General features: G+C 46.3%; 1 protein-coding gene across 3 annotated transcripts; it reads right to left on the reverse strand.

Moving 5' to 3' along the window:
• Positions 1-297: 297 nt before the first annotated feature.
• Positions 298-18525, reverse strand: ABCF2 (ATP binding cassette subfamily F member 2). 3 transcript variants are annotated; one of them, XM_027840959.1, is made up of 15 exons: positions 18448-18525; positions 16693-16891; positions 11179-11391; positions 10442-10624; positions 10167-10338; positions 9231-9326; positions 8455-8557; positions 7524-7619; positions 7281-7400; positions 7086-7175; positions 6681-6791; positions 5688-5750; positions 5038-5166; positions 4166-4369; positions 298-3604 (listed from the first exon to the last, which is right to left on the reverse strand). In XM_027840959.1, exons 2-15 carry the CDS (start codon positions 16850-16852, stop codon positions 3467-3469), a joined length of 1878 nt encoding a protein of 625 aa, XP_027696760.1. In that variant the 5' UTR covers positions 16853-16891; positions 18448-18525; the 3' UTR covers positions 298-3466. The 3 variants fall into 3 exon arrangements, with proteins under 3 accessions (XP_027696760.1, XP_027696762.1, XP_027696763.1); XM_027840961.1 differs by lacking the exon at positions 18448-18525 and adding an exon at positions 18318-18384; XM_027840962.1 differs by lacking the exon at positions 18448-18525 and adding an exon at positions 18304-18375.
• Positions 18526-19595: the final 1070 nt, after the last annotated feature.

The following is a 19595-nucleotide window of genomic DNA, read 5'->3' on the forward strand; positions in this document are numbered from 1 at the left end:
GAAAATAGCCTTCCCTCTTCCTCTACCCAACTAGCCTCCCTTGTAACAAAAGAAAAAAAAAGGAAAAATACAGCAAAACCAACACATCAACCAAATTTGATGGGTAGTGTTCCATCCTCACACTCCCCAACTCTTCAAAGAAAGAGAAGTATATTTTTCTCTCTTTCTCTGGTGCCAAACTTGGTCATTATAATTACATGGCAGTTTGGTGGTTTGTTTTCTCCATTTACATTGTTGTAACCATTGCATGTATTTTCCTGATTCTGCTTCCTTCAGTCTGTATCAGTTCATGTCTTCCATGCTTCTCTGAACTCTTCATTATTAATAATTTCTTATATCATGAGATTCCTTTAGTGTACCACAATTTATTTAGTTACTCCCAATTAATGGCTGTTTACTTTCTTCTCAGTTCTTTACTACCAGAAAAGGTGCTGCTATTACTATTTTGATGTATATGAAACCATTCTATCTTTTGACTTCCATGGGGTATACGCCTAATAGTGGGCTAATATTTGTCACTGTCCTATAATTCCAAATTGCTGCCCACAATGGTTGGACCTATTCATAACTATTTCCGAAGGTATGTTTATAGTGCCTGCCTCTGCACAATCAGGAGGAACAATTTCCAAATCTTGCTAAAGGAGGGTACAACAATCTCCTCCTGTGTGCCAAGGGCTCTTAGCAGTGAATTTATCAAATGCCTTAAGTCCATAAACCAGCTAGTGTCATCAACAGTACATCAAGTATTTATTGAATACCTACTATGTGCCAAGCACTGCGCTATTCAGGGACAGAGAAGCAAAAGCTATTGTCTCTACTTTCAAGCTTAAAATCTACCTAGGGAGGTAAAACTAAGGCACCTGGAACAACTGGAGAGCAATTGCAAGCTCAATAGCTTAGAATGCTAATAAAGGCTTCTAGGCCAGAAAAGAGCACTCATTCTTCTGGCCGGGAGCAACTGGGGAAGGCTGTGAAGGAGTGGCAGGACCCGACAGATGACTAGGACTTGAATAGGTACAGAAGCAGGGGAAACAGGAGGAGGATGTACTGGGTTTTCTCTCCCCTTCTCCAATGCATATTTCCTCTATATTTCACATTTTATATTCTCCACTTTGAGAGGCAGCCTGATATAGTGGTATACCTTCTTAGCTATGAAATCTTAGCATGGATGCATTACCTATTCCTTCTGCTTACTAATTTGGAGACTTGAGGGAGCATGAAAGCATGAAGTCCTAGGGGGTGGAGCCTCGGAGAAGAGGTATGGAAAGAAGGAATGGAGGACAAAATGAAAAAGGGAAAACACAAACACAAAAACTTGATTTCATCATTTTGGCTTGGCGCCAGGGGTCAAGGAGCATGTAGCTCTCCCAAATTTTTGTTTAACCTTACAAAGAGTGTACATTTCTTGAAGGTAGGGGGATCTCATCACTAGGTTCTGGAAATTTACCACTTACACTAATAGGTTAGGTTATTAGGGAATTAACATGGAAGAATTTAACAGGAAGAGGGCAATGCTTATCCCAGAAGAATCAACTGTAAGTAATGGAATTTCGGAATCAACTGTAAGTAATGGAATTTCGGAATCAATTGTAAATAATGGAATTTCAGGTATCACTGAAAATATTTTTTGGGAAAGCTCTCAGCACTTCAAATCCCACACGTGGCTACCTCTGCAGAAGCTAAGATCTTGAGGGTCCCAGGAGACCTAATGAAAAGAGCACCGGGTGTGAAGAGAACCTGGGTCTCCTCATCATCCATGTGACCTTGGGGCCTGGGCCCATTTTCTATAAAATGAGAGGGCTGCACGAGATGACATTCAAGGCTCCCTCCAACTAGAAGTCCTGACTCTTAGCACTCACAGCCAGTTTTGAGGGGATAGCTCCTTAAGTCCCAGGGAAAAGTCCCTTCCTTATGAGCCTATCAAGAAGCAGAAGAGACAGTTATTCAACCTGCACCGAGGCTTTTAGTCACTATGGTCCACCTCACTGCTCATTAAAAACCATCTTCAGTGTCTAACTTCCTCCATTTGTCCTTGTTTTTCCCTCTACTGGAAATATCCTGCTCCTCTTTTGTCTCTCCAAATTGCACGCGTCCCTGAAGGCCCAGCTTCAATTCACCTTCTCTGACTCTAGCCCAAACAGCTTTTTCCCCTTTTCAGAATGCCTCAGTCTGCACCAGTGCATTTTCTAGTATTGTCTGAAAAACCTTTGGTTTGAAAACCATTTCTCCAACTAAGAGTAAGAGTCTGAGGGCAGGACTTGGACTTCCCTTTCCTTTGCATGCCCCTCCCACAAGGCTTAGGCTCAGCTCTGTGGATTGAGAACAGGAGGGAGCCAGGGGCCACCTGCCTTCTTGCTAACATAGTGAGATGATGGTTTCTGAAGGGGGGGGAGGAAGAGGAGGGACATGGTGGGGGTGCTGGTTCACAGCAGCCCCTGGAGGTCATCAGGAATACTGAAGCATACAGCTGCTAGTGGGCCAGATGATAAAAATGACAGAAATAAAAACAGAGTCCAAACAAACAGAATAGTCTTTGCATAGGCCTGGGGTTGCCTGACAGAAATCAGGTTCCTCAAAAGAATCGAAAGGGAAAAAGCTGCTCTGATCTAGGATTCCCTTTGCAGCACTGTATCCTAACAGACTCACAGGTGCAGAGAAAAGGCCTGAGCAACTCTATTCATTCTCTTCACTAACACTCAGCCCACTCCCACTCCAGCCTCACTCAGGGCTTCGTCTTCAGTGTCAGTGTCCTCTCTGCCCAGCCCAGGATCAGATCTCACTCAGGGCCCCAATCCTACCCGGGGTTGGGGCGAAGAGGTCTCAGTGTTGGGGGCTGGGCTAGAGGAGGGAACAGTATCCAGGCCAAGGAAGCAAAGTGTGGCTGTGGCTTTTTTTTTCCTTTTTCTTTATTGGACACTTTGTAGGGGTGTCAGGCAGATCTGGTAGTTACACTGTTAAATAATTCTTTAAAAACCAACCAGGACCAGAACCAGGGCCCCAGCCCCTAGCTCTGAATCAGAAGCAGAATGGGAGAAGAGAAGCAGAAGTGGAAGGAGGGGGAGGGGAGGAGGGGTTGGAACCTTCCTCACACCTCCCTGAACCCAGCTCCCTTCATTGTGGCCCAACTCTAAGGGTCGGGCTCCAGGGCTGCCCCTGACTGCATGAACATCCGGGTATGGATAAGGTAAACAATATGGGACTGAGGGAGGGTAGCCAACGGTGGTCCAGACGTGGATAAAGGTAAGCAGAGAGGGTGGGAAACAGACAGGTGTTGTCTGCAGGAGTCAGAGTGCTGCTAAGGCAGGAACAGGGGGTTAATGGAGGGGAAAGGGAAGAGATGGCAAGGGATGAGGAATATTGCAGTGACGCAAGAGCACAGCCCCGGGGTCCAGGCCTGGGTGGCTGGTCAGGTAGCAGATGTTTAGTCCCCAGACCAAGGTCCTGACCCAAACCTGTGGTGGCCAGCTCACACATTGTGGGTCCTCTTGGTGAGCTGGGGCTCTTCATCAACCAGCTTAGACTTAAGGTGTTCCTTGTAGGCTAGGATGTCACCAGACCACTTGGAGATTGTCTGCTTCTCACAGACCCAGATCTCCTGGGCAACCTGAAAGAAGAATCATAGTCCTCAATTCTCTTTACATCCGGTCCAGAAAACTAGGATTGATTCTGTTCTAAGGGATGGCCAGCAAGATAGCCCCAAGCCCAATTCACTGCTCTGTGGAAAGAACATGGGGTCCTAGGTTCCAACTCCAGCTTCACCACCTATTTATCAGTTGTAGAGAAGACTCTCCAGGTCTTCGTTTCTTCATCTATAAAACGAGGATGAAGATGACCCCTGTGTTTTCCAGAGCTAACTGTGTCATCTACAATCCTATGACCCTCTTTCAGTAACTCAGTCCAGTGCCTCATAATCCCTTCCCCACCCACCCCAGACCAAAAGCCTCCAAGAAGGTAATCGTTCCTCCTCGTAAAAGTGGTCAGATCAGGAATCCTAGATTGGTTTTTTCCAAGAAAGGCACCTTTTCAACTACAGGTCCTTCAGGAATGACCCCACGGAGCTGCCAGAACTCTCATTCAGAGGGCCCCTTTTCCCCGGTGTCTGTATTTGATCTCATATCCTCCCCAACACCCATCCCTTTTCCTCCTGAGGAACAAGAGCTCTTACCTGTTGGATGAGCCGGAAGTCGTGGCTGACTAGCATCATGCCACCCTCAAACTCATTGATGGCATCAGCCAAAGCATCTATCGTCTCAATGTCTAAATGGTTGGTAGGCTCATCCAGGAAGAGCATGTGGGGGTTCTGCCAAGCCAGCCAAGCCAGGCATACTCGACACTTCTGCCCATCTGAAAGGTTCCGGATTGGGCTCACCTGTGTGGGATCACAACCTTTTGACCTACATGGACTTTGAGGCAATGCTCCGCAGTAACATGCCACATTGTCAGTCAAGATTAGCACACAAGATTCCTGGCTCGTAGCTAAAAATGTTTCTGGAGTCAGAACCGTAGGTGGCCTCTCTTTAATACCCGAGCTATAGGCTCAGGGAAGCACTAAGCTTTCAACCCTGGATCTGAATCCAGGAGTTTGATCCCTGGGCTCTGTCTCCATGGCTGCACTCCCTTTTTCTCCCATGACCACAGCTGTATTATGGGAGATTACTATGAATATTTGAGTCTCTTGCTGCCCTCTTCTTTTTCCATCAGGCCCCTACCCTGAGGGCACAAAACATGAGGTGCAGAGAATGAAGGTTCCCAGCCCTTCCCACCATACATCCCATTACAGGAAGGAAAAAAATCAAGATCTTAAACAAGATAAAACATCTCAGACAGTCATGATGTTCCTTCCCTGCTACTTGGCCCTCTCTCCTATCTGGGGAAGAAAAGAGAAGGGAGGATGACAATTTAATAGCTAACATTTATAAAAAAGGAATTTCACCAAGAGTCTGAGGAGCCAAAAGAACTGCAGGGTTCAGGACATGCTGCCCATAATCCATATGGCTCAGGATTCTCTCAGCTTCCTGGAGCGCCATCCCTGCTTACCTGCTGCTTCCCAGTTAGGCCATATCGACCTATGATCTTCCTCATTTCCTCTTTCTCTTTGATCTCCGGGTAACACTTCAGCATATATTCTAAGGGGGACAGATCCAAGTCCAGCTGCTCTTGTAAGTGCTACATGTGGAGAACAGCAATAAGATGAGTGTTAATAACCTCTTTCTGAGTAGAATCCTAGAAGTGACAGCCGCTCAGTGCTGACCCTTGAGGGGCCTTGACCCCTAAGGTCTCCTGATTGAGAGACGGCAAACTCCATGCTGTTTGCTTATGTCTTTATGGCATCGGGTAAGCTGTAAACACCCCTTACTGGGGAGGCAGTGAAGTCAAGGATAGCCAGATAGAGGTCCCTTCTACCTTAGGCAGCTAGCGGCACAGTGGATAGAGTACTGGGCTTGGAATCAGAAAGACCTGAGTTCAAATCCAGCCTCAGATACTTACTAGCTGTGTGCCTCTGGACAAGTCTTTAAATGACACTTAACTTCTGTCTCATTTTCCTCAACTGTAAAATGAGGATGACAACAGCACCTACATCACAGGGTTGTTGTGAGGATTAAATGAGACAATCTTCGTTAGGTACTTAGCATAGTGCCTAGCACACAGCAGGAAACACATAAATGCTTATTCCCTTCCCCTTATACCTGATGATAGCGGCCAATCTTGACATGAGAATGTTTTCGAATCATCCCATCTGTGGGCAGCAGCTGAAAGAACACGACCAAGGAACACATAAAACTTTTCCCACCAAGGGACAAAGACACACACACCACATGGATAATTTTTCTCCACCTCCTCCCCATACTAAACACCCCCTTTAGCCAGAGGCTTCAACCACACAGTTAAAAAGAACACAGATTCACAAACGTATGTCTGTATCCTGGCCACCCTAAATGTATTTAGGAAGATAGCATAAACTCCAACCCCCACCCCAAGGACAGAGAGATACACGCAGGCACAGATGGAGTAGAAAACATTCAGACAAATAAGGAAGACAAGACAGATAACAAATACAGTTTCTTAGCAAAGTATCTCTCCTGCCTCTCCCCACCCCCAACACACAGGATTCTCTATTCTGACTAAGTAGATGATAACTTCATGTCTGCTGCTCTTAGAGTAAGAATCAGCTGTCTTCTGAAAACAACGCAAACCTGAGCGAGCCACATTCCCTTCTTCCCCCCAAGCCTTACTCTTGGCTAAAGAACCTCAAGCAGTTCTCCATCCTCCAGCCATTTGGGGGAAGTTTCCCAGCCCCTAGTTCAGGAATTTTTAGCCCATCACAGATCTCTTTGGAAGCTCAGTGAAACCCACAGATCCCTTTTCTCAGAATAACACATTTTAAATGTGTAAAATAGAACATGCAGGATTACAAACAGAACCAATGATGGTGAAATAAGGATGTAATTTTTCTCATTCAAGGTCCCTGAAATCTATCTGTGGACCTCAAAAGAAATCCTGTTCTTGATGGAGAGGAGCCTAGGTGAAAGAAAGGTAGCCAAAGCAAGGAGAAGAATATAGCGGGTCAGGGGTCACTGAGCATTGCCCTGGAACAGTGTGCAATCTCCAGCCCTCAGAGCACTCATGGGGAAGGCCTCCTGAACAAGGATACACATGCAGTCCGACCCTCCTGATCCTACCTCTCCTGTCAGCAGCTTCAGCAGGGTTGACTTTCCAGCTCCATTGGGCCCCACTAGAGCCACACGTGTATCCAGGTCAATTCCAAACTCCAGGTTGTTATAGATGCAGGGCTGTTGTTTGGAAGGAGGAAACAGGGACGCCTCAGTGCCCTGTCCCACTGTGGCCCTCTTTAACCTCCACCCCCAAGAGAAGGAAGACCACAGATGACGGAGACCCCCATACCTTACCAAGCCCCTCCCCAACTGTCAGATCTCGAATTCCCCTACTCTCTAAGGTGGTACAAATGGCAATAGCTTGGAAGGATCAGCTTCAGCCTAACTGGGACTCATCCCTTGGTCCTGGCACCATCCTTCTACCTTCTCCTCTCCACTCTGGCCCCTCAACCCACCCTGGCCTGAACTTACCCCATCATCTGTGTACTTGAAGCTCACATTCTGCACCATGATAACAGGTGGAGGAATCTTCCCACACGGCGGGAAATAAAATGAAAGTGTCTGAAGAATAGAAGCACAGAACATTTACTAGAGTCTAGGCCCCTTTCCCACCTGCTTCCCACCAGCAATACATGACCAAAAACCGTGGGCCCACTTGGCCTCTACCTTATCGCTAACAACCCTCTCTGTCAGCCCTGACGCCATCATCTTCTGCAGTGTCTTCTCTTTGCTCTGGGCCTGCCGGGCCAGCTTGGCACTGCCATGACCAAATCGAGCAATGTAGTTCTGAAACAGACCAGGGTAATCAGGGTAAGGGTACACGGATTTCTTCTTCTTCCCCCATCCTCAAGCTTCTAAAGGCACTTTTTCCACTGCCTTGCTCCAGGCTTGACTCCACAGCCTTCATACCTTCATGTGAGCAATCTGATCCTGTTCCCAATGGAAACGCTTCATCTGATTTTCTTCCAGTTCCAATCGTGTCTTCACATACTGGTCATAATTACCCTGCATGAAGGAGGTGGATAAAGCAGGCAGCTGTATTCATTCAGGTAGGTCAGGGGAAGGACTATTCTGCCTCTACCTGGGCAAGATTACACAGCAGGTAAAGAAGGGGCAACTGAGTGGCACAGTGGATAGTGTACTGGGCCTGGAGTCAGGAAGACACATCTAGTTCAAATCTGGCCTCAGGCACTTACTAGCTGTGTGACCCTGGCCTATTTGCCTCAGTTTCCTAATCTGTAAGTTGGAGAAGGAAATGGCAAACCACTCCAGTATCTTTGCCAAGAAAACCCCAAATGGGGTCATAAAGAGTCAGACACAACTGAAAAATGACTATATGACAAAAAAGAGGGGGATGTGTTCAAGGTCAAACCTTCAGGTTTGGGAATCTACAGACTTAGGAGCAATTGCTGAGCAGACATATACAGTGCATGGCAACTGCTGTGTGTGGGCAGTCACCCAGAGAGCTGAAACAGTCCTTCCTATCACCTAGCCCACAGCACAGCATGGCCAGTAAGGACTGATTCCCTCCATCATGGACGTGAGTAAATAGTCTTTAAAAATGGGCTGCCAAGGTTCTCATCTCTGTTCTTTTGTTCTGATGGAGAGGATTAGGATGCAGCCCTGTACCTTCTGAAAAATTTTGAGAGTTTTAAAAAATATGTCTTGAACAGAGAATTCTATCTGTTATCAGGATAGTTCATTAGGAAGGGGGAAGAACAGGTACATTAGAAAATGAAGGTAATGGAAAAATAAAAGATGGATAAAAGCAAAAACAAATCTCTATAACATGCTTGAACCCAAAGAAGTCACCCCAATGGGGCTGCGGGAGCCCACTCACTGTGTAATACTTGAGCTTCCGATTATGCATGTGGATGATATTAGTACAAACACCGTTCAGGAAGTCCTGGGAATGGGAGACGAGGACGAGAATTCGCTTGAAGCTGAAAAGTCAAAGAACTCATGAAGCAGGCCAAGTTTTCTCACTTTCCTTCACCATTTTCTTAAAAATCAGGCAAGTGGAGGAGGCAGTAACCACAGAAGCAAAAGACAAGACAGTGGGGCTGGTACATGTATGCATACACACAAATTAAAATATGGAAGCGGCTATGGACAGCTGGCTGGGCTGGGAGGAAAGCAGGATGGATGAAAGAACACAGAAGTTAATAGGTTTTGATAGACCCGGAAAAAAGTAGAAAATACTGACCCAAGCCATTCCCAAATGTAGTGGAGTACCCATGTAAATCAGGGATTTCTTTAGGTCTCATCAGGACTCTTCCTTATTCCCTTTACTAGACTTCAAATTGAATCTAGGATCTTACACAGAAGCTTCTCAGTGGTCTGCTCTCAATTTACTACAGGAGTTGCTTCCGACCTTGTTCCTAGCCCACGGGTTCTTAACGTGGGCACTATGAATTTATCTTTCTAATATTTCAATATCTATATTTTAAATGGCTTGATCCTATACATTTTATTTTATGCATTTACAATCATTATTCTAAGAAAGGGTCCATAGGCTTTATCAATCTGCTAATGGGAGCCACAGCACAAAAAAAGTTAAGAATCACTGCCCAATCCAGTCCTAATGCCCTCCCATATGTATGCACACACTCTTACGTCTTCAGTTCTTCTTCTAACCAAACGCAGGCATCCAGGTCCAGGTGGTTGGTGGGCTCATCTAATAGCAGCATGAAGGGCCGGATAAAAAGGGCTCTGGTGGGAAAGGGAAATGAAGGCTTTTAAGTAAAGAGATGATATAGGCTGAAGAGGACAGGCAACTACAGAGGACCTAATAAAGATGGTGCTGTTTCTTCTGTAAGTCTCCACCTACACAAGAAATAAACGAGAAATAAACTGGAATAGCCACAAGCATATAGGTGAGACATAAGTAAGAACTACCTGATGACAAGGTTGTCAGACCCAGAAACAAGAGAGAACGTGGAACAGAGGAGAGACCCAAGTGAAGTGGGTGAAGGACAGCTGACTTTAGAGTTCTTTCCCCCCTAAAGCTCCAGAAAGAAGTTGGTAGGTAGCCTTTCTAAAGCAGCTCTTTAAATATTCATTGCTTTGAAGAAGGAAAGTCAAACAAAGAGCCCAGGGAAGGAGAAGAGAAGGAAGCTGACTTGGGAAATATGCCTAGGACTTACTGGAGCCTCCAACCTAAAGCACCCAGAAGACTAGGTATTAAGAGGATAGACTGAAAGGTAAGTACCTAAGTTGTTAAACACCTTAATCAATTCTTTAGCACAGCTTATTAGGAATCAGACACAAGCCAGCAAAGGGGAAGTGAAGCTGGAAGGTATTGCCAGAGAAGGAAGGAAAGAGACCTTCTTCACAATTCTGTCCCCTTTAGATGTGTTAACCACACAACTCTCCCTCCACAAGCCCACTGACTGTAATTAAAGCCATCATTCACTTGGCATACATCCCTGCTGACCCTTGTTCTAACACAACTAATTCCAAAGAGTAGTGGGGTTCAGCTCCAAGAAACTAGAGACAGACGACAATCTGCCTCAAGGAAATTAGGTTGGACTGAGGTGGGGAGGGACCCACCTGGCAAGAGCAACTCTCATTCTCCAGCCACCACTGAAGTCCTTGAGTTTCTTCTGTTGCATGGCAGGTGTGAAGCCCAAACCATGTAGAATTCGAGAGGCCCTCATCTCTGCCTTGTCAGCATCCAACTCCTCTAATCGTTCATATAACTCCATCAGCTTTTCACACTCCGCTATAAACAGGAGGCATGGGGAGAAGACAGCATATCAATCTAAGGACCTTTGTGCCTTTATTCACTGTGTGGTCACCCACCCAAGCACAGCCCATGTCCATACCATCCTCATGGGCAAGCCGCTCAGCCTCTCTCTCCAGCATGGCCCGCTCTGTATCCACCTCCATCACACACTGCAGGGGTGTCTTGTCACTGGGGGGCATCTCCCTGGTCAGGTGGTAGATATCAATGTGCTCTGGAATAGGCACCTCCCGCTTACCAATAGCAGACAGCAGCATGGATTTTCCTGAAGGTGAAGGAGAAATTTAGGAAAAGGGTGAGGTGGGAGTAGGGGACAGAATATGGAAAGTGGAAGGGTGAATCAGCACAGGCATTCCCCACACAATCTGGTTCCAACCTTACCTCATGCAACTCCCCCCAAATAAATGCTTCATCCCACAGAGATTGGTTTTACACGTCCCCTCCTACCCAGAGTTTGCAAACATTGCCTCCACCCTTTTATCTGCCGCCTATCTCACTTCTATCCATTTTAAAGGATCTAGCTCACCCTCCCAGAAATCCACAAAGAAAATTCCCTGGCCACTTAAGCCTAGTACTTTCCCTCTCCTCTCATCTACAAGCACTTGCTATACTACGTACCACTCTCCTGGAACTTATCTTGCCCTGCCCTGCATTGTTCAGCTGCTTTTTCCTCTTCCTGCTTAATGTGAGGGCCCTGAAGGCAGAAGCAATGTTTTAGCAATCTCTGCATCCTGGCTTTGTCCATAGGAGATACCCTATAAATACTGCTGGTTGACAAAACAACCCAATCAGACTCTTCTCATCATTCCAGTGCCTTACCAATTCCATTCAGACCAATGAGGCCATAGCGACGCCCTGAGTTCAGCTCCAGCTTTGTGTCACTGAGCAACTCTTGACCATGGAAAGTGAGGGAGAGGTTAATGATGTGGACATCAGTGCTGTTGGGGTGAGAGGCCAAGACACCGGTGACAGCTCGAGCGGCAGCTTTCTTCATCTCAAAGTCTTCCAGTTCCTTGGTCAGCAAATCCACTTCTAAGGACAGCAGGGGAAGAGGTATGAGATGGGCTCAATTAACAGGCACAATTGCTCCCAAAGACTAGAATCCAACTCATGTCCAGCAACCTTATAATGTTTAATAATGATTAAAAACAATTTGCTAGATCAGCACCGACCTCCAGGCTGGCCCACATCACCAGATGGTGGATCATTTCTTGTGAATCATATAGTCACGGCTCCCTTACGCTATCTGAGCCAAAACTACTGCCAAAGATGGTCCCTGAGGCAGTGACAGGGTTATGGGCAGCCTACTCACCCATTTCAGTTTTAAAATCATTATTCTGAAGGGTAGAGAGGAGAGAAGCTATTTGAGATTTTCTTGGATAAAGTGAAAGGAGGATGGTGGAAAAACTGATGGGGAAGTTTGGAAGCCACAACAACATAGTGGAAAGACACTAGCTTTGGAGTCCAGAAACCTGGGAACTAGAGTTTTTTACTAACTTGCTGGGTGACCTCAGGCAGGTCAGTTTACCTTTGGGTATCTCTGTTTCTTTACAGTCGTAGAATGTTAAGAATTGGAAGGTATTTTAGTGATCACCTAATCTAGGGGTGGTGAACCTGCAGCCTTGAGGCCACATATGGCCCTCTAGGTCCTCAAGTGTGGTCCTTTGACTGAATGAAATTTCACAAAATAAATCCCCTTAATAAAAGGATTTGTTCTGTAAAACTTGGACTCAGTCAAAATGCCACACCCAAGGACCTAGAAGGCCACCGTGGCCTTGAGGGGGCAGGTATTCTAATCCATGCCTTTTAGGTTGCAGATGAGGAAATAGGGACCTAAACGTAAAGTGCCTTGCCCAAAGTCACATAACCAGGTCATACAAGATGACTCCGACACCAGTCCCCTAATCACACTGCCACTTCAATAAGGGATAACTAATGCCTGCCTCACCTACGTTAGGGTTCACTGTTTCTTTTCAGGATCAAATAAAAGAATGGATAAAAAAGTGCTTTGAAAGTATGAAAATGATATAAATGTGAAGATGAGTCCTAGAGGATGACTAGTAAGTTTAGAAAAGGGGTGGGGGCTGAACTGGGAAAAAAGTTCCAGAAGCACAGCTAGTGAGGATAATAGAACTGGTCTGATTCAAGAAGACAGGCCTTACGGGGCAAGATGAAGTTCAACGAAGGTGTGGAGAAAATCCAGAGGAAATATGAGGGACCCCTTCAATGAAAGGTTTGTCACAAATTAAAAGAACACTGAACTTCAAAGGAGAGATTCAGGTTCAAATTCCACCTCCAAACTTACTAGCTCTATGACCAGAAGTAGGTTAATTCACGTTGCTTGGCATCATTTTTCTCCACCAGACTGAGATAATACCAGCTACAGTAAGAAGCCCACAGGGTTGTTGTATGCATTAAATGAAAATTTATAAAAAGAAAAGAGCTTTGTAAGCCTCAAAGTGTTACATAAATGTCATCTACTATTATCATCAAGATTATTGTTAATTCAGAGACAGAATGATGCTGATGACAGCATCAGACTAAACGGATGACATTTAAACCACGGCATTGTAAATGGGCCAGGAGGTGACAAAGCCAGGGAGAAGGAAGCCTACAATCATCTAGGAATGAGACAGCACTAACAAAGGCCTGGACTGAGAATGTAAGTCATTGAGACAGAGGAAGGAATGGAAGTAGGCCACTTGTTCATTCTCAAAATCCCCAAGCTGGCAACCTTTGCAGTTTTCATGTGCTGTGAAAAGAAAAGTAGAAGCTATCCAATGGTGGGGAATGGTGACGGAAGTTGGAATGCGAAGGAAGAGAAGGGTCTGCTTAAATGGACTAGACCCATGGGTCCAAAAGTCTATTTTAGGACAGGTGTGACGACTATTCATCCTTCATTTTCGAAGAGGACCAATGACCTCAAGGGGTGATGTCTCGACTGACACATGAATTAGATTTAAGAAAATGATCAAAGCTCCTTTGAGAGCTCCTCCCCAGCTCCTCTATTTCCTCCTCCAGTGCCACTTTCTCTACCTTTTTTTCACTGACCCCTAGACTATCTGCCTAAAGGTTCTCAACCACCATTATCCAGCCTTCTGGTTCTCATCTTTTCCCTCACTACTCCCCAACACACACCCTCTGTTCTAGCCAAGCCAATTTCCTCACTGGACTCTGAATAAATCACATTCATTCCTACGTAAACTTTGGTTCATGCTGTTTCCCACAGAGAATATTGTGACTGTTGAATCTTACAAATCAAGAAAGAATAACAGTGGACAGAAGTTACTCTCTTTGATGGTCTTATTGGTTTTCCACGCTCTGCTTCCTGGGGAAGACTGCCGGGCAGAGGTAGACTGGCAAGGCTCAAGTTTGGTGATATGTAGCCCAGAATCATTCCAAACACCGTGGGGAGCTTAAGAGAAGATTCAGCCTTCAGTAGCCTGAAAGGTGGACCACAGGGGCTTTGAAAGAAGTGGTAACCCTGACACCTAGTATAAGGGAAGTTCCAAGAGAGTTAGAAAGAAGCCTAGTTCTAGCCCTTGAAGAGATACTGTAGAGTAATGGAAAGAATGATAGCCTTAGAAGTAGGAAACCTGGGAATGAGTTCCACCTTAGATATTTACTTGTTGTCTGACCGTGGGCAAGTCATTTAACCTTAATGTAGAGGCTCACTTTCCTCATCTGCAAAATGGGAATAGTACCTGTTCTACATATACATCATGGGGTTGTGAGAAAAGTGCTTTCCAAACATTAAAGCACTAAATACATGTGAGCTTTTATCATCCCTCAGCAGCTTGAGGGTGGTTAAGAGGTAAGAGACCTAGATTCCACTATCTTAGAGGCTGATGTCTGATGACAAAATGTTTGCCTCCTTAGAGAAAGCTGGGAGCTGAGGAATGAATCTTTGGTCTAAGAGTGGAAGCAAGAGTTTTCAAATTTCCTAATTCATTCAAATGTGTATCCATTGCTTTAAAGATCACATCAATCCAAGATCATGGTTTCACTTTACCTAGGAGAGGGTTTCATCTTCCTTTGTTTCAAATGACACATCTTGCTTTGGCCACTCTCATTTTTTCCATCTTCCCCATCTGCCCTCTGATCTAGTCATGAAAAATTTTTCTGCCCCTTGGTGTGTGATGACCTTTTAATTTTGGATCAAAACTGCCTGTGTTATTACTAGAAGTATAAAGTACTAGAATATTATAGAATTCTCCTATGGGATTCTAGGAAGAGACCATTCCCCTATGAGAAGTGGGAACCAAACTGAAAATGACTAATCTTTTTGAGACCATACCAAAAAGTGTGTAGAGCTCGCAGGTCGGGTATGAAATGTCAATTAGATCCAGAGCAGGAGTGTTATCTGAGCATCAAATGAACCAGGGCTAAGGTCCGGTGGAAGCTTCCTGCTGCCAAAATTGAGTGGGAACTTCCAGAAAGGAAGCCAGTTTTGATATCAGAAAAGACAAGTGGTCTACCTTGAACACTTGAGAGGGCTATGTTGAAGGCTGGCTTCCAAGTCTCTAAAAGGTAACAATTATTTAGAGCCAAATGGACTACATCAAGGTTGATTCACTTCAAAAGGAAGAACCAGCCTTATCTAGGCTTTGGATACTGACCCAGATGGTCAGGAGTAGGGTTGGATAGAATGAAAATGACCACCCTGAGCTTTGTAATTGTCGTTTTCTCTTTCCTTTACCTTTTTTTAAACCTCAGAATAGTCTTTACTGAATTAAAGAGTTGTCCAACATCTTAAAGAAGGGAGGACAGGATTACAGGGTTAGGTTGGCGGTGATATTTCAAAATAAAATGCCCCTTTGGGGCACTGGTTTGGGAATTTAGCACTAAAAGTTATTCCCTTTCATCAACATTTCACCACATTGCCTGATGTCTCCCCAGCTTTCTCCCAACCAATGTCCCAGGCATGGAGTAATCCCCTAGTTCTTATTTTCCTCCCTCAATTTCTCCTTTCTCCCTCCCTCCCCTGAATGCTTTTTGCCTGGCATCACTTATTTTCATCTTCCTTAAACAGTTATTGTGCAAACTACTTTCATGGGTACAAAGGTTACAAAAAGATAAAAATGAACAAAGAGGCAAAAAGAAGAAACTCCCTATCTGGTTCCTGTCCTCAAGGAACTTATAATCTAGATGAGGGAAAATGACATAAAAGAAAAACAATAAAAGACAGCATTTGCTAAGTGTCAAACGATACGCATAGGTAATAAGCATTTTACAGGAATTCCGTAAGGACAAAGTTTACTGTGGGCTGGCACAGCTGAAAAAGAGTTCATAATGGAGAATGTATTTGGAGTTTGATTGTGAAGGAACGGTACTTAGATGATTGGAGAGAAGGATGGCCAGTTCAGGCAATGCAGACTGAGAAGGCATGAGGAATGACAATAAATATTTTAGATTGGTTGCAAGAGAAGCTCCAGAGAATGAATAAATTTTTGGGGGGGGGGGGGAATATGATATAGGGTAGGAAGGACATGTAATTTCACTGCTATGGGAAATTCCTGGTGAGGAGAACCTTTCTCTGATGCGGCAAAGCAATCATTCTGCAAGTTAGAGACTTAGATCTAGGCTGAAGCATGGATTAAGAGGTTAAATGACTTATCCAGAGTCAGAGAGCTATTACATGTCTGAGGTAGGACTTAAACCAGATTTTCCCACCACTGAGGCAGGCTCTCTGTTATACCACAGTGCCCCTCAAGTAAATAAATAACAAACTAAACAGAATACCTGGGTAACAAATTACTTATCGCATTGCCTTGATATAATTGATTAATTTTTCCCTTTGTGTGTTTCATCTCCCCATACTCCTTAGAAGGCTGGAGGAAGAATGAGGATCTTATTCTATTGTATTTCTCACAGATTCTGGTTTGTTGCCTTCTTAAGCCTATACTCAATAAAAGTTTCCAACAAATAAAATAGAGAAAGGAGTCTATTTGCAGGGGTCAAACATAAGGCACCTTTTCCTATATGGTCAATAGTTCTCGGAGGGTTCCATGTGACACACAATCCAGCACCTTGGCCACCATATACACACAGTGACTTATTATGCACTGAGAAAATAAGAGTCTGAGAAAGAAAAGGATCCAGACCCCAGGATGAGCACACCACTCCACTCTGGTATCAGATACCCAACCGACTCTGTGGGCTCAAGTCACAGACCTAAAATGGGGCCAAACATCCATTGCACAAGCCACATACTTTGTCCTTTTCTGCACCTAAATCATGACGCTAACAAAAACTATGACAACTCTTGATCTGGGAACCCCGCATCAAGTCAGAATTATCAGAAAATTCCCACAAAAGATACTTCAATCTTACCTAAGGTATCTTTGCCATTGGCTTCCTCATTTTTCTCCTCTACCAACTGTGGCTCGGTGACAGCATCTCCATTTTCTTCATGACCCTTTCTGGGACGCTGCCTGGCTTTGGCAGCTTCCTTCTTCTTGGCTGCCTTCTTCTTGGCCAGATCAGAGGGCATGGTGATGAGCCACAGGTGTTACAGTTCTTTCAGCTTAACCTGAAGTGAGAAAGGTAAAGAAATCTCCATACCCGAGAACACACCACAAAGAGATAGGCAGGCCCTTTCTCTGTTCACTTTCTTTAATCTTTTGCCTAGCAGTCTTCTCTATTCCCAAACCAATGTGTCTTACTCAGTATTTGGTAGCCTCAGGTATTTTCCCGACTCAAACCTTACCCCACCAGTCCCATCCTCTCTTACTGAACCCTCACTACCAGATCACAGCCCAGTATTAGATTTGGAGTCAGAAGAATCAGTTAGAATCTTAGCTTCTCCACTTAATCAGCAGTGCCAGGCAAGTCACTGAACCTTTCTGGGACTCAAGTTTCTTTGTCTGTAAAATGACTACAGACCAAATAACCTCTAAGGTCCCTTCCAGCTATAAATCTATGTTCCTATGGCCTAGCTTTGTCCCCTAAAAGAAAGTTTTCCTCACTCTACATTTCAGTTTACCTCCTACAGCCCTCCATTCTGCCTACCTCTCATTCCTTTCCCTTCTTAGGGCCTTCAACCTCCCCTACTCTTTCATAAGTTCCCTCCAGACTCTTCCTCTCCCCAGTACCCTGTCCCTTTAACTCCACCTTTTAAATGACTTGCCTCTCATTTCATCCTTTCCTCTCCACCTTGCCATCCTAACCTGTTCTTCCTTCTTTCCTCTATGCCCCCATCCCCATCCCCTTCTTCCAGTCATTGTTTTCTGTACACTCTACCCCTCCACTCTCTTCCTGCTCCCTCCTTTTCCCATGTCTTCCCAATTCTACTCTCTCCACCATCCTATATTCTCTTCCTTCCTGCACGCTGACTCTGCCTTTACTCTCCCTTCCCACTCTCCAGTTTCCCCCCATTCCTCCCTCCTCTCCATTCTCTCCTCTTTTCATCCACTTTCGATTCTTCCCTCATGTCTTTCTTCCTCGCTTCTTCATTTTTCACTCTCTTCTCTCTAGCCCTTCAGCCCCCCCCCCGCTCTCTCCACTAGTTATCCCTCTTTCCCAACTCTCCACTTTGTTCTCTTCCCAACTCTCCCCCATTCTGTACTCTCTCCTCCTAGCGTACCCCTTTCTCCACTCTCTCCCCCCATTCTCTCTCCACTTTCTCCCCCTCCCCCAACTCGATCTCTCCCTCCCGCTCGTCCCTTCCCTTTCCTCCCACTCCCCCCCCCCCCTCCCCCCCTTCTCTCCCCCCTTTCTCCCCCTCCCCCAACTCGATCTCTCCCTCCCGCTAGTCTCTTCCCTTTCCTCCCAATCCTCCACTCCCGTCCTCTCCTTCTCTCCTACTCTCTACCAACCCCTCCACCTCTCTCCCCCCTCCTCCAACTTTTCTTCCTCAACTCCTCTTTCTACTCTCTTTCCCGCACCCGCCGCACCCCCCCCCTCCAGCCCCCAGCCCGGCCCGGCCCGGTTCTCTTCCCTCACCAACAGTCCCTCACCAGAAGTCCTCTTCCCCCAGATCTCCTCTCCGTCCCCGGGGTCTCCCCGCTCCCTCCATCCCTCGCCTTCCCTTCGGGCCCGGTTCGACTCTCCCGCCCTCACCGGCCGGCACCCCCTCCCCCAGCTCACCGGGCCTCGCCGCTCGGCCTCTGTCGCAACAGAGCAGCTTCGGCTACTCCGCGTGCGGCCGGCTCGCCAGCCAATCACAACACCCGCCTGTTCCCGGCGCGCCTCCGCGCAGCCACCTGGGAAATGTCGTCTTCCCGGGCGGCAGGCTAAGGCTAGGGCCCTGCATGCGAACTACTGCACTTCCCAGAGGCCTCAGCGATGTCGAGGTGACGTCATCTAAGGGGGAAACGCAGTCTTTTCTGGGAATTGTAGTCCGCCGTGCCCTACGCTCGTGGGCTGATATTAGGTCCAAGGAACTTCGAATCCCAGCAGAATGTGCGCATAGGTGGGTAGTGTCTTTAAATCCTCCCCCACGTGCCTCAGTTCTTTTTCATGGTATGCTGGGAAGTGGAGTTTCCAGGCGGGGGCCCAACAGGAGAGACTGCCGGGTCTACAACTACATTTCCCAGTGTTTACCACTTGGCGTGAGCGGAGCGGACACAAAGTGTAGCGGGGTGTGGAGAAGGAAGCGAAGCGTCACGGAGAGAAGAGAAGAGCTGAGCGAGGGGTTGAAGAAGTAGTGTGGGTATTAAAATAACAGTACGTATAGTCCAGGGCCTTCACAGCCTAGCCCTCCGCGCCTAAAAAAAGCTTTACTTCGGTTTTTCTGTGCTTTACGAAGCCAAGCTTTTTGAAACAGTTTTCAGCACTCCCTGCCTCCATTTCCTTCCTGCTCATCTATGTCATCTTCGCCCCCTCCGTGGTATGGCGGAGGTGGGGGTGGAATTCTCCGTGAGATTACATGGGGCCTCCTGCCTCACCAGATCCAGGACCTCTTCCTCCAGCCCTCAACCCCCTGACCGCTGAGGCTGTGGCTGTGGCTGCGGTTCGGCTTCGGACGCCCCTGTCTCTGGTTCTTCTACCTCTCCACTTAGTCCCGCTCTGTCTCCGTGGGCTCTTGAACCTTTTCCGAACCCCTTTAATGTGGGTGGGCCCCAGATTTCTGCCCTTGGACCTAGTTTTCCATCCTGTGCTCTCCCTTCCTCTTCCTCCCCCCTTTCCTCCTCTCCCCCTCTCTCTGTCCCCCCCCTTTCTCCCCCTCTCCCTCCCTCTCTCCCCCTCTCCCCCCCCCTTCCCTTATTGTCTTTTCTTTAAACTCATTCCTTTCT

Source organism: Vombatus ursinus, unplaced genomic scaffold (assembly GCF_900497805.2).
Source record: "Vombatus ursinus unplaced genomic scaffold, bare-nosed wombat genome assembly UNPS02014852.1, whole genome shotgun sequence".
Taxonomy (NCBI): Eukaryota; Metazoa; Chordata; class Mammalia; order Diprotodontia; family Vombatidae; genus Vombatus; species Vombatus ursinus.

Coding starts and splice junctions, on each gene's coding strand:
- ABCF2 (XM_027840959.1), bottom strand. CDS start 16,852: ATGCCCTCTGATCTGGCCAAGAAGAAGGCAGCCAAGAAGAAGGAAGCT. Junction 10,339..10,441: donor GCGGCTTGCCCATGAGGATG/GTATGGACATGG, acceptor TCCTGTTTATAG/CGGAGTGTGAAAAGCTGATG. Junction 8,558..9,230: donor TTAGAAGAAGAACTGAAGAC/GTAAGAGTGTGT, acceptor TTGACTTTTCAG/CTTCAAGCGAATTCTCGTCC.